Source organism: Hylaeus volcanicus, chromosome 4 (assembly GCF_026283585.1).
Source record: "Hylaeus volcanicus isolate JK05 chromosome 4, UHH_iyHylVolc1.0_haploid, whole genome shotgun sequence".
Lineage (NCBI taxonomy): Eukaryota > Metazoa > Arthropoda > Insecta > Hymenoptera > Colletidae > Hylaeus > Hylaeus volcanicus.
The window spans coordinates 22,479,759-22,494,517 of NC_071979.1; the positions used below are offsets into that span (position 1 = coordinate 22,479,759).

General features: G+C 37.9%; 3 protein-coding genes across 3 annotated transcripts; 1 reads left to right on the forward strand and 2 right to left on the reverse strand.

Moving 5' to 3' along the window:
* Window positions 1-254: 254 nt before the first annotated feature.
* LOC128874743 (E3 ubiquitin-protein ligase RNF19A-like) lies at window positions 255-12,353 on the forward strand. Its single transcript, XM_054119773.1, has 13 exons — window positions 255-597; window positions 2,049-2,275; window positions 2,351-2,493; window positions 2,615-2,804; window positions 2,884-3,195; window positions 3,277-3,421; window positions 3,508-3,644; window positions 3,792-3,889; window positions 8,798-8,996; window positions 9,084-9,276; window positions 9,351-9,516; window positions 9,663-9,805; window positions 9,879-12,353. Exons 2-13 carry the CDS (start codon window positions 2,113-2,115, stop codon window positions 10,120-10,122), a joined length of 2,133 nt encoding a protein of 710 aa, XP_053975748.1. The 5' UTR covers window positions 255-597; window positions 2,049-2,112; the 3' UTR covers window positions 10,123-12,353.
* LOC128874745 (uncharacterized) lies at window positions 4,155-7,538 on the reverse strand. The gene is made up of 3 exons (XM_054119783.1): window positions 6,246-7,538; window positions 5,849-6,067; window positions 4,155-5,782 (listed from the first exon to the last, which is right to left on the reverse strand). Exons 1-3 carry the CDS (start codon window positions 6,366-6,368, stop codon window positions 4,832-4,834), a joined length of 1,293 nt encoding a protein of 430 aa, XP_053975758.1. The 5' UTR covers window positions 6,369-7,538; the 3' UTR covers window positions 4,155-4,831.
* Window positions 12,354-12,506: 153 nt separating the features above from the next.
* LOC128874746 (trafficking protein particle complex subunit 1) lies at window positions 12,507-13,327 on the reverse strand. Its single transcript, XM_054119784.1, has 3 exons — window positions 13,125-13,327; window positions 12,805-13,014; window positions 12,507-12,693 (listed from the first exon to the last, which is right to left on the reverse strand). Exons 1-3 carry the CDS (start codon window positions 13,221-13,223, stop codon window positions 12,565-12,567), a joined length of 438 nt encoding a protein of 145 aa, XP_053975759.1. The 5' UTR covers window positions 13,224-13,327; the 3' UTR covers window positions 12,507-12,564.
* Window positions 13,328-14,759: the final 1,432 nt, after the last annotated feature.

Sequence of the window (14,759 nt, forward strand, 5' to 3'; positions counted from 1 at the left end):
TGATATATCATTTTCGCACTACCTGAACACATATTATCTGATAGAAATCTGTCGATTCAGCTGTGATACTGCAAAGAACAGGTTGTCGAAGTGTACGTGCATAAATAAGTTTTAAATAAAAGTAGGACAATATTACGAGGCTATTTATATAAACCTCACCATTCTTCAACAGTTAAACTATAAAAAAAATATTTCATCTATTTCTTATCAATAGGTAAATTAAGAAATGAAGAAGTTCTTCGTTGTCCCGTCTATGAGGGTTGGTGAGGGTACGTGAGGGCCCGAAGCTTTATCAACTTCATTGTAAACTCACCTCTGAGTTGTAAGAAGTGTACATGCGAGAAATCAGATATAGATCATAGCCCTCTGGTGGTGACATTGGAAGATGATACCATGAATTTTGTTCAGTACGCTTCTCATCTAAAGTATGTCTGTGACAAGGCTCTAGTCCGAGAGCCGTCAGCTGTTGTGTCAAGTGAACGTCCTTAACCAACAAAATAAGTGAAACTTATCAATAGTGCATAACCGTAATAGTAACCTTGTTATTTGTTACTGAAAGTGTTGTAGGACTTCTCAGCGTTTGTTGACAAAAACGAGGTTCGTTTACGTATTGATTTGATGAATTTTAGTTTGTGTTTGCTCGAGGACTTCTCGCACCTGCATTAGTGCTAGTCATTTATATGTAAGGTTTCTCAATATTCAATTCAAGTGTACTTTTGTGCAATCACGTCAAGAAAACAATTGATTTTGTGCTGTTAGAATCAATCTCGTAATAGTTTCGAATAAAAAGATCAATCTTAATGTAACGTATACATATTGGATGTATATTTTATGCAATATACGTGCACATTGAGCCTATTACAAATGGCGATTATTTTGTATCTCTCGTTAAATTTTCGTTTCTAATTATTCTAATTATGTTTACACCTATTGAAAAGAGTATAATTTTTTGTTACAAATATACGTCACGTTGATTTACGTTTCATCGTTTGCACCAACGACGAATTATTAAGCGTGAAGTGTACTAATGTGAAAACCTGCACGTTACAGCAGTATTAGAATTACACTTTTACATTTATAATCAATGTTTGATATTGATATTTTTGTGTTTCTGTTTCGTTATGATTCACGCGTCCTTCGCATAATTCTGTCGCGAGTCAAGCGTAAATTATACATTTGAATTTTATTACATGGAAAGATAAATAAGTGCAATTGTGTAGTGGTGTGTTATTTGATCCACCATATTATCATCGAAATAGGCATAAATCGGCCAATGTTAAATCGGTGTGTGTCAAAATGTTTTATGTTACACATTAAAGATTTCGAAATACTGATTATTTATGCATCTCATGAAGGCGGAGAAATCGTAATTGATGACAAGTGTCTTGACAGACTACATAATTCCCTTTTTTAGTGAAAGTAGAACAGTCGCCTCTACAAGAAATTAGATATAAAATAATTTCACAAGAAATGATCAATATTCTGATATAAATTACTAACTATTAAAAATAAAATTAGGTGTTTAGCTGAATGTTTTACGCGATAAATACGTTCGACAAAATTTCTGTATAAATCATATAAGGACAATAAATATATCATATTTCGAATATTTTATATTTAAAAAAATTTCTGTGGCGACTAGCAAGTTGTAAGGTATAAACATTAAAGTTGTATTAACCTGTTTTTCAAAGTTAAATACGATCGATGTAATTACGCGTGTAATGGACTACACACGCATTTCTTATGGAAGCATAAGTAATCAACCGCATGTTAAACACGTTTCTTATAGTATTTTCTTTAGTATTAGTTATAAATGACTTGTGCATTCTTTAATCTGTGAGTCTCATAAGGCATTCAGAATATAGGATATTTTCATATCACGAAATGCAGACTTACACGTCGTGAATTGTTTACAACTCTATTTGAATAACTGAACAAAAATTATTTTTTTAATTATTAATTTGAGTTTCAATGAAACACTATTTGGAAAACACTGGTTTAGAAAGTTCTATTTCACTTAATTGTTTTGTTTTTATTATTTAATGCAGATCAATTCTTCTTGCATCTGTGACACAAAGAATGAGACTGTAGTGAACCCGAATATCTCTCAGGATGTTCAAAGAAAATGATAGCAGTTCAGGAGGCTGCAGTGGTACGGCTCCTAGACCTCGTAGAATATTACCACGATTTTCTCTTCGCCGATTATTGTACTCGAGTCCTCTTATTGGTCGGCGAATTATGAGGACCCCTAGTTCAAGTAACAGGAATACTAAAGGTAATAAATAATATGTTATGTAATAAACAATAGGAATAAATTGTTTGTGTTTCTAAGTATTAATTATTATTTTAGCTAAAGATCTGACTGGTAGCAAAACTGCGGATGTTGAAAAAGGAGAAGCCAGAGTAAGTAATGGTTCGAGCCATTTACAATTTCAGAACATAGATCTACAACGTGCTTCCAGCAAAGGCTCTGTACTTTCTTCTGCCGGAAAGGTATTTATAAAATGTATCTATAAGATAAAGTGTTTGGGATATATTTGGATTATATGACTCAAGCTACATTAGTTAACTAATGATTAAATTTAATGCAACAATTTTTAAATAATTCTTTTAGAGTAATGAAAATGGAATGGTGGATTGTCCTTTGTGTTTGGCCGAATTCCCAATGGACTTCTTTCCTGTGGTACAGTCTTGCCATCATCGTAGTTGTTATGACTGCTTTCAACAATATCTTAAAGTTGAAATTTCAGAATCTAGGGTTAATATAGCATGCCCTGAATGTTCAGAACCATTACATCCGAATGGTAAATTTATATTTCTGATGAGAAAGAATATATTACCGTTGCGAAATTACCTTTTTTCATGGAATTTACTTTTATGCAGATATCCGAATGATTTTGAACGACCAAACACAGTTGGAAAAGTACGAAGATTTTATGGTACGAAGAGTACTTGCGGTAGAATCTGATGCAAGATGGTGTCCTGCACCAGATTGTAGCTTCGCGGTTATTGCCAGTGGTTGCGCTTCATGTCCAAAATTGCGTTGCGAACGGCCAGGATGCGATTCATACTTCTGTTACCACTGCAAAGCTCGATGGCATCCTAATCAAACGTGCGATGCTGCCAGAGCTCAACGGACTCAGTACTACGAACGTAGTTCGTCTCTTAGTTTCAGTCAGAGCGATTCACAACACAGTGTGTATTCGTATTTTGTATTATGTACTTGGATAAATAAGTAAAATATAATATTCTACATCAATTATTTTCATTCAATAGGAGATGACATCAAGCCTTGTCCAAGATGTCAGGTCTTCATTGGTAAAATGGACGATGGAAGTTGCAATCACATGATTTGTGCTGTTTGCGGTGCAGAATTTTGTTGGTTGTGCATGAAAGAGATTAGCGATCTTCATTACTTAAGGTATCATAGTGTTTGATATAGTATTTACTTTGAATGTTATGCTACTTTCATAATTCTTTACATTACGACTTTTCATTTATTTATAGTCCGTCTGGCTGTACCTTTTGGGGAAAGAAACCATGGTCTAGAAAGAAGAAGATACTTTGGCAACTTGGGACCTTAGTTGGAGCCCCGGTCGGAATTGGTTTGGCTGCTGGTATAGCTATACCTGCTATGATTATAGGTTAGTAGAACATGTATATTGTTTAATGTGTTTGCATGGTCTCGTTAATATCAAATTAAATGTTATTAACTGCCAAATGTAATACTGATAGAGAGGATCTGGTGTTTAAATATGTATCAATATTTGACTATATATTTTTTGCTACAGGTATACCGGTATGGGTGGGAAAGGAATTGTACACAAGGTACGAGAAAGCTAACAAACATAAGAGGAATGCCTTCATCGTCGGTGGCGTAACTGCATCCGTAAGTGAAAATGACACCTTTCTTATTCATCTTTTATATTCAACTTGGTCCATTGTTTAATATTTATTTTTCATAATTAAATATATTTTATGGTTGGGCAGAGTTATTAATGTCGCGTATGATACTATCGGTTATAAAAGTGTTCTTTTTAAACGAAAGCATCGAAAGTATGGAAAACCAGTGACAATTATAACAAATATATAATTATTCATAGACATTTTTCGTGAATCATCGTTAGACGTGTAAACACAGATATTTCTACAAATTCATGACAACATCAAGGTATATTTTATTTATATAGTTTGTACAAAGAAAAAGAATAATACAATTATTGCGTATGTAAATTAGCGATAACAGAATGTCGGTCTTATAGCCGTTACAATAATTGCGGGAAGAAATGTAGTCGGAGAAATAACTTCGAATCGAACGATTGTTGCGCTTAATTGGCATAAAAGTATTACCGTAGATCTAAATTATTTTATAGCGCAAGCGCCATTAGCATTTGTTTAGCTCTCGAGTCATTATCGATATCATAACCCCGTATTATATTTATCGACGTTCTGCTTGCTTGCGTCACGCTTACGTGTAAATATCGCGTATAGCAAACGGAATGTTTATCTTAAAATGTATATCGACGACGCAACTTTCTACGGATGTTCGTTAATACTTTCTTCGTTGGCAAACATTTTCGAACACAAAAATCTATCATCGGCTCTATGCTTTCCCATGGTAGTGGCACATTTAACGTGACTTGAATTTCTTTAGCTACCCGCAATTACACCGATATCGGCACAAGCTCTTTGCTCGCGAATTGTATCACGTTGGATTGCGATTTCAGTGTCCACGGTTGATCGCTGACCGGTTCAAGTCGGTTCCAGTTACCGGTTGCTCCTTTGAAGTATTAATTCACTGCGGCACTATGATGAGCGGTGATCACGGTGACTAAGAATCGCTTTCGCTGGCCGCGGTGACAGTCTCGTCGGTGAACACACCCTCGTTGTGGAGGTCCTTGAGGACGTCGATTAGTCGTTGTTCGGTGTCGGGATCGCCCAAGGCAACGTCCACCGATCCGATGCAAAGTAGAAGCGCTAGAAGCTGCGATCGCCTGTAATCTTTGCTCAAGTCTTCCCTCGTGTAGCCTAAGTCCTTGGGTATGTCGACACCGAGGCGTAAGCACGTGCTGATAAGGGTGTTCCAATAGACGTCGAGGAAGGTTTCCGTGTGCTCTCGACGCAGTTTGGTCGGCAACGAACTTACTATCAACAGAGCGATGTCGTTGGTCGGTCTGCTGTAGGTAACCATCTGCCAATCAAGAATGCAACACTCGAGACCGTTGGGACCGTCTTTGAAGAGCACATTGTTGCACCAGAAGTCTGTGTGCGTGATCAGCGTGAGCGGTCCTTCTGGCGCGAGAAGCGCTGATATTATGTGCTTAGTCTTAGGTCGTAACACGAGCAGAGTCTCTAGTATTGCCTCTAGTCCGGTGTTTTCCAAAAATTCCGCGAGTTGCGGCAAACCACGCTCTACTAAGTGTTGGTACGAGTCCGTCGCCTTGGCTGTTTGAAAGAGGAACGGATAACGTTCGGACAGTGACTGACCCTCGATGACTTTCATCGCCAATGAGTGCGCGTGTATACGCGCGATGGCCTCCAACGCGACTTTTGTCTGATCGTACGACATTCCTTTGCGAAATTGAATGTTCCAAAAGTCCGAGTCGTGAAGATCCTGTAGCACCAGAATGGAATCACATGTTGTGAGGAAGCAGTCTGACTCCTCCGCTGGGGTATACTGCGCGTGGTAGCACACAGGTACCGACAGGGGTATTTCATCGCCCGATCTGTTTTCCTCTAACGCTAGTTGTTTCTTTTGGAATTCCTTCAAGTCGGGCATGACCTGACAAGATGTAAACAGAGTTGTAAATAGATCGTAAACACGACGGGTTTAACATTACTCGCTTACCTGTGTGTAGAATTTGATTTCCCGCAGGTCGAACTGGCCAGTGATAACGAAGAGACGACTGCACCCATCTTTCGGTAGCTCTTTCACGATCAGAGACAGATCCTTCGTGGTATTCGAATCCTCCAACACGTACGTGACTTTAACTCTACTTATAGTGCTCAAGGCAGTCAAGACGTTTCTCAAACAGCTCGAGTAAACCTTACTGTCGATTATCGTGACCTGTACATTATGGGGTTAGAATGTTTAAACGATCCTTCGAGAATAGCTTGCACACGTTAACACGTTTTTCAAATCCGTCGCGTTTGCATCGCTATTAAGTAGCTGGGTTAAAACGGCTGCGCAAGACATTCCCTACAGGTAACTGTTAACTGGAAATCATAGTTTCTACCGAACTAACCGATTCTCTGTGAAAGTCCCTTAGGATATCACCAAGCCACTGCTTATCAATCTCCGACTTCTGCTCCTCCGTTTCGCTGGAGGAATCCTCCGCGTCCTCGCAACCCCAATGCCAATTCGCCATGGTTCCGCCTCGTTTTTGTGCTTTTTGTTTAGTGCGGTCAACGCGTGAGATCGATGCTCGTTAGGCGAACGAATGGGGGGAAAATATCGTGTCGTCGGTTACGATGATGTCCCGTGCGTCCGTCTGCTCCCCGTACAACGCTGATAAAGCACATCGACGCTCGCGATGGACAAATAGGCAGAACGCGCCTATTATTCCCGACTAGTTCTCACATAGATGACCGCTTGGGCTTCGTGAAAAACCACCGGCAGTCCCGTCTATTTCCTGCTACGTCGACCGGTTCACGAGCGCGAGGGCCGGCGTAGTTCGACGTCCTCTGATCGGGGATATCGGACAAAGCGTCGTCGGCACACCCTTGCCGCAGAGGCACCCAGCTATCTACCTTGATTCGCCCGCGGCACTCTTTCGTGCCCGTGCAACCCCTTCGATTGTGGCGCAGTGTGGATCTTAAAGTACGAACTGACACGACGGACACGCTCCTCCGTCGTTGCCCACTCAGAGGTGGATGCAGGCAGGGTGGGACAGAGAGGACATCTCCCATGCGCGCACTCCCTAACCCGCCCGATCAATATCCTTCCTTCCGCACCTCCCACACCTCCTGCTCCACCGTGCACTTTCTCCACCTCCTGTTCCGCTGCCCGCCACGCTCCTTTCCTCACGCTCGATGGAAATCTGGAAAACAGATCGCCTCCGCGACGCGCCCGTAATCCTCTTCGGCTCGCCGTGACCGGAATATACCATTATTTCGAATTATTTTTGTAACCGCCACTAATCGCTAGGTATCAGCCTGGAAGCTTCTCTTTCCTTTTTTTTTTGTTTTTTTTGTTTTCAACATTTTGTATGATTGTTCCAAGTTTTATGAAACACGGTGAAAGTGTCATTTTGATGATGGGGACGAATAACTTGGAAAGTTTTATTATTTAAACGGGTTTCTTTTTATTTGAGCACAATGGCAACATCTATTTCTTTATGAGTTTGTTTACGTTGGGTAAAGAGAGCTTCCTTGCTAAAATCATTTCACAATTACTTCGAACATACTTATAAATATCTATCAAAATTAAACGAGGAAGTAAAACGTATTTCAGAATTGACCGCAAAAACCGTACCTCGTGCTTCATCTAATTTGATCACCCAGGATAATATTGGTACACGTGCTCGAGTGCACTCGAGCGTGGCTGTTAAAAGGTTAATATTACAACCGAGAAGGAAAATATTACGTTAAAATTTAGAGACTTTGTTCTTCCCATCTGAACGAAAAGTCTATCTTCAAGAAAAAATTTAATTTCCACTTCTCGTGGAGCGCTACAAATTTTACTTTGGGTTTCTTCTTCGCACAGCTATCCTACGTTTTTCCTCAACCATTTCAATTTGATTATCAAACATTGACGTTTTCCGTCTACCTTAATGTACTTGCTCCAATTTGTCGGATCTGAAGGGCAATTGTGTCTCTGAATGCCTATGTCTACTCGATTTCGTTCCATTTTAAAATAAAACTTTTCGCGAAAAATCCTAAGCCTATATACTCTGAGAGTCGATAAAAAAAAAATCAACTTTTTAAAGCTTTAGTGTAGTATTTTCCCTTGATGTTAATTCTGCGCTGAAGCGTACCGGTCCAGTGGCGTGATACTAGGGGCCATACGTTTACATGTACCTGACATTGTTACATGCGTACAGAGTATATAATTGCTCAAGGTCTTGGACAGGAATTAACCGTAACTCTTCGTAATAAATATTTCTTATAATACCGGGGATAAATATTCACATATCCCTTCTTGCCACTGGTGCTTATCGTTAGAAACATTCAAATGAGAATTATAATCCTCAAGAGCTTCACTGAGGATCAATATGCATGAAAATAATTAATCTTTTATTATTTGCGCATAATAATGCACTGTGGCTTAAATGAGCAACTTCTTTTCAGGCTTGTCGTTTTCCTTGCGTACTTGTACAACGACGCATAGATGAAAAATAATTATAACACAATTGTAATAAGTTTCCATGATAAAATTATGTAAATACGAGCGATTTACAATTGAAATTAAGTTACTCTCTCGCATTCACGATTTGCATACCTTTTTGTGCTCGTATGCATAAAGTATAAATGACTTATGAGAGTGCACTTAAAACATTTTGTGAATTATTGCGCGCTTCTCCCGAGAAAGAGTGCTTCCGCGAAAGAAAGTACATAATTCTGAATTCTCCAGCGCGCATTGAGAAACTTCCGGCAGTACGAAACTACGCGTTACGAAACAATGATTCACCTAAGTTTGAAAGTTTGCGATATGTCAGACTTTTTCTGCCGTTAAATTTTCATAAGTCAGTATCGAGCGAACTTTGCCGCCAGTATAAAATCAAACGAATCTTAATATTTAATATTTCTAGATAATAACATTTACATTAATATTTTATCTCTCTTGTGATTGTTACAGGTGTTAGTGTCGCCAATACTAGCAGGACTGGCGGTGGGTATCGGCGTGCCCGTTTTATTATTTTACGTTTATGGGGTGGTCCCAGTTTCTCTTTGTCGAAGTGGGGGTTGTGGTGTTTCCACAAATGGCACGGGTGTTCGATTTGATTTCGATGACGAGAACGAACTGATGGGCTCTTTGGGTGCCCGCAACGGTGGAGGTAAGTATATTAATCCTCTCCCTTAAATCTCTCCACTCTTAATGAATGATGTTCGAACTTAATTACAACAGTAATTTTGTATCGCAGATGCAGCGTCGATAGACGTCGCGAGTCACCGTGGCGGTAATCCTTCGATAGGGGAAGCATCGCTTTCGCTCTATGGAAGCCAGTTGGAAAAGCTGGGTCGAGAAAATGATCGTGAGAGCGCCAGCAATGTAGCTCTTGCTGGCACCAGTCTTGCCGGAAGTATAGCTTCCAGTGTTCTTCCGGGTGGTCAGAGGTAAAGTGTGGTTTGTTCATTTGTATAACATGCAGTAGCTTGAAAATTACGTCTTATACATATGTTACGAACAGATTGGAGGTTCAAGCGGACGTGACGTCTACACAACGATTCAGCTTGTGCAGCGAAACCGTGTCTGTTACGACCAGTTTGTCAGAAAAGTCGGTGAACGCATCTATTGCTTTGGATGATGGAACGGCATCCACAAAAGCCTTGGCGGGTTCTGTTCAAAATTTTAAGGTACCCTGTTTTCAAGATTAAATTGATACATAGCTCTACCTTGCTTTGTACTAGATACATTTATATAAGAAACCACAAAAACAAAAGAATGATACAGATGTACAAACATCTCATAATGCTTATATGTTTTTTTTTTTTTACCGTAGCTTAAGAATGAATTGGGTCCAAAGGCGTCGACGGAACCTCAAGAAAATCGAACATTCGCGCAGCTTTGCGTTCCTTCAAGCGCTGGACGACGTAAGCGCAATAAGGAGACGGAACCGGAAACAGATGCTCAAAAACCTTCGAAGTATGACTGGATTTAAATATTAATTTAATTCTACATTCGTATACATTACTGTTATTTTTGCTATGATTTTCAGAAATGGTAACAGTGATTCGAAGGTTGACTCGTCAGCGGACGACAACGTATCGCGGGAACGAGTCAACGTTGCCACGTTAAGGAGTGTATTCCTCTATAGCTCGACTGTAACCGCGGATCGCGAGAAGCGATTATCAGTGATAGAAGAACCGTCTCCTGCAGGAGCACAGAATAAAGCTGCTCGTGTATCATCTTCCGACGAGGGCTGCAAAGCTAGTAACGCGGAAGAGGATGTACCCTCTTAAAAAATGGAAAGACTGATTGTTTCTCTAATAACGATGTACACGCATCTTTTAAATACGGGACGTGTAGATACGTATTTACATATGTGTGTATATATGTATTTAAGTGTACACCGTGTGCGTACTCTGAGCTTACTGTATATTAGAGTTCTGCAACGGGCGGGTTATGGTTTAACCAGCCACCCGTTCACCCAATGGATGGACTAAGCGATTAGAGCGTGTATCGTTCATGTATCGATCAGGATAAATTAGTAGTCGCTCCAGCACTGCAACGGGCGGGTGTACCATAGTTTAGCCCACAACCTGCCAATCATGCATTTACACGAGACTCATCTGGTCGATTGTCACTTTCCTCGACCATACCTATGCCTTTTGTCTTTACTTATAGTAGACTCGCCCGGCGCGTATAGTCGCGTGCAAAAATTTTCAGATAGTTCTTCTTCTAATTTTTAATTAGAGATGGCAAACAAGAATGAGTTTAACGAAACATTTAACGGAAGTAACTGTCTGGAAATTTCTACACGCCACGGTTAGTATAACACAACGGAGATTTCGAAAGTTCGTAGATGTCGCTCAAAATTGACCCTGGTTATTGATAGATACTGGCGGGTACAAATCTGGTAACGGACTACATTTGCAGAACTCTATTATATTTATGCATACCGTGTATAAACGTACTTTGAGTGCAATAGAGGGAACAAGTTAAAATTAACTTTGCGAAGCAAAGTATATCGAAGTAAACAGTATATGCATTCATATTTCCAAAATGTGTGCGCGTAGAGAATATTTGACACTCGCATACGCTAAAAGGCCTCAAGTTTGTTATAAACAGTTGACATAAATTTAACATGAATCATTTTCATCTTATGACAGCACCTTCTGAAGTGAGAATGAAAATCGTTGTAACGCGTGTAGGTTATGTTCTTGTATACAAACGCAGTGTTAGTAAATCCCAACTTCGACAAAAAATGACATCGTTGTCGCGTGGTATAACACAGAGTGATTATATGAAAAGTTGAACAGAAAGTATTGACAACTTCGTGGAGTCTTTATAATGTTGCATTTTACATCAAATAACAATTATTATTTCCTATGGATAACGTACTCGTCAATTCGTCAATCATGTCTCCAGGTGTACAAGTATTATAAGTCTTTGTATATGAACAAATTTTCTAAATGTTGTCCCTCGATGTATGAAAATATACATAATATATGAAATACATCTCTAAAGGCAATGAGTATGCCTTTACATTGAATGTATAGTGTTTTAGGAGAAAAATTTAACATTACCATAAGAAAGGGTTATGGTAGTCTATTACTTTTTGCTTGTATTTATTTATTCTTATTTCCAGTGATTTATATATGATAATTTCTGATGCTTTATTAGGCATGTCGACAGCTTTGGTTTGTTTTTCTTGCCCATATATACACATTTACATAATATTCACTAACAATCACAATAAAGAAAAAGCGCGTTATGGAAATATTTTTGCAATTTTACGTTCAAGAAACTTATGGCCTTAAGTTTGAAAGAATTTAAATATATGTAAATAATTTTGTAAAATTATCTTCATCATCATACGTACAAACAGATAGATATATATATTTGTTTTTAATATATATACAAATATGTATGTTTATGTTTAAAAGTAATAGCTATGTTGTCTATTTGGATAAGCTGATGTCATACGTCCAAATTAGTAAATTTCTATGGACAGGTTTTCATAGGAGTTTACATATACGTACGTAAACGGACGTGTGAACTCAAGAAAACCGAATTGCAAAATATGACATGAGCTGCCATATCATGTTTATATATACACAGTAGATATTTTAGTTAAATAATGCATATTTTGAAAATGTGCCTAGAATAAATAGTACACGGTACAAAATATAAAAAAAAAGGCAAGCTTATGTAGAAACAAATTTTTAAAAAGTATGCATTTTTACCGATATTTTTACGAATTTTAAATAATGATTTAAATATATAAATTAGACAAGTGCGTTTCGTTAATATAAAGTGGGGTGCAATTTTTAATATGTTAATATATAAACAACATAAACAAATCCACAAGGAATAAAATTATACTTTTACAACCATAGTATTAGTTTCTTCAAATTTCATTAGTCATTGTACATTTTGTATGAAGACCAAGGTTTATTGTATTACAAAGGTGTATCATTTAAAATAGTATTTCATTTGTGATGAATGTAAATTCGTAAATACAACAAAATATAATGTAAATTGTATGCTTCTTTAAATTATAAGAATATGTTTATGCTGTACAAATGTAATAGTGTTTTTTTTCTTCACAATTACATTACTATTTAATACAGACATACAATAATAATAGCACTGGATTATTAGTTAAATTTGGAAGACTGCAAACTTTTAAATCATTCTTATATTTACATACATTACATACCTTATATAAATATTATAAATTAAATTGATCTACTTAAAAATAAGGGAGATTTTTTAAATAACTCGTCCACTTTTAGCTTAAAAAGTTCACTCTGAATGGGTTCATTTAGTTGGCATAGGGGATTTTTTACAACATATTCCAAATAAACCTGAAAATATTTATTATTTAAATAAATTCTATATAAGGACGTCAAAATTTACACTATTAAAAATGTCTCATGAAAGTCTATTTAAGGAATATTATGTGGATGTTTACTCACTTCTCTATATAATTGCTGCAATAATTCTCTAGCATTTTGTGATGCATTATCGGTGTTCAATATGAATTTTAACCCAGACGGAACTTCGAAATAGTGCAACGTGTATTTACTCGTTTTATAATACAAGAAACCTTCCTTCGGATCCAGTGGTGATATTTTACTTACAAATGATTTAATGGAAAATAGCATCCCGTACATTAATTTAGCTTCCTAAATTTCACATAATTTTACATTCAAGTAACGCGAACGTTTTATAAGATAATTGGCAAGACGTTAACGTCGAAGAGGTTAGATAAATATTATTATTGAATAACAAATACCTCTACTTTTGTAATGCCGGATCTGTTCAACCTATTCCATTCGGCGTAATACAATAACGTTCCATTCTTAGAAAATATATATAAATTATGAATTGTCATAGTCACTACTGTCACTGATTTCGTTCGTTCTGTTTACTTGACCACGTCTAATTCTAACAGTGTCAGTCTGACACACGCAATGGTGTTCATCGATACATTCATTTGTAGTTGTGATAACATTAATACTAGTGACGTCATCGGTATAGAAACTCTCAAGTTTATAGTGAAAGTTGTAGCGACTGTTGATGCTATAGAGCAAGTGGTGTGGTATCAGTGGCGCCATCGGTGGGAAAACGTCTAAGATTGTAATAAAAATAGTTCACACCATTTCTATAAGATGGCGCAACCGATATCTTTAATCAATTATTCTTTATTTTTTATAATTAATACAATTCTTTGCTTTACAACACTACAATATATTATTTCAACATATTGTTTAAACGTTTACCCGCTTTTACATATCTATCTGAATCTATAAGCTCAGACTGCGAATCTATAATCACTATTTGCAATAAACGTAACGTGAACGTATTTTCCCTAAAGGTAGCTTGATATTATAAATTAAATAAACTGAATTTAAATGAACTAATAAATGTGTGAAACAATAAAACGGTAAGGGCATATGTTAAAATGCCAAAATTATTATTTTTATGGTTAGTTATCTAATGCAGGAATAATTATCGACTGTTTAGCTAGTGAGGCCATCTAGCAACAATAGCGGGAACTATTTTCATTACAAACTTGGGCATTTCTCCACCGATGGCGCTACTGATATTAAATCCTCTATAGTAGTATTAGTACGCGCGCACTCCATAAGAAATCAATTTCTTTATACAAAGCTCAGCAAAGTAAAGGTAGAATAAGTTAGGATTACGAATATAGAGAAAAAGAGGAGCGAGGATGGAATTTCCTCCCGTCCCTTTCTTCCCTTTATTCTCCCTCTTTTTCAATTTGGCATCAGAAATAAAGCAACGTATAAAAAAGTTCGCATTGTATCTACCCCTAACAATAATATTTGCCATTCCAGCGGAATCCTCTGGAATGGACGCAGTAAAGACCGGTAACTACCGCGGTCGAATAAAATAGCAAAATAGGACCAACGGCGATTCCCATCCCCCGTTAGCGGCGATACCATTGGAATACTTTCTCTCAATTATTGATCAGGATGTTCCAGCGAGCGAATGGGGATCTAAGTTGCCACGCGAAACTACCCACAGGGTTAGAAAACGTGGCTTCGGTTCCGACGCGATTATCGGTTAGAGTACTTTTATTAACGCGTAAGAGTATCGTGGCATGTGAGCGGGCCCGAGTTCCAGCGCATAAAGCGTCGCCTTTCGATCGGTATTTTCTACGTCGAGCGTGCCATTTGGCTTTTCAACGTTCAAGTAGAGTCAAGGGGAGGCTAAAGCCGGCCAAACCCGAGAGGAGGTTTACCGTGGAGCAGTATAATACCCACGCGAACGACGCTATGCAAATAAATACGGGCGCAAACGAGAATGTAGGAAAGTAAAGCGGAGAATAAATTGAAACTGCGGGCGCGCAGCCGCGGCGGATAACAAATTATGAATGATACGCGTTCGCACAATGCCCGTGGAA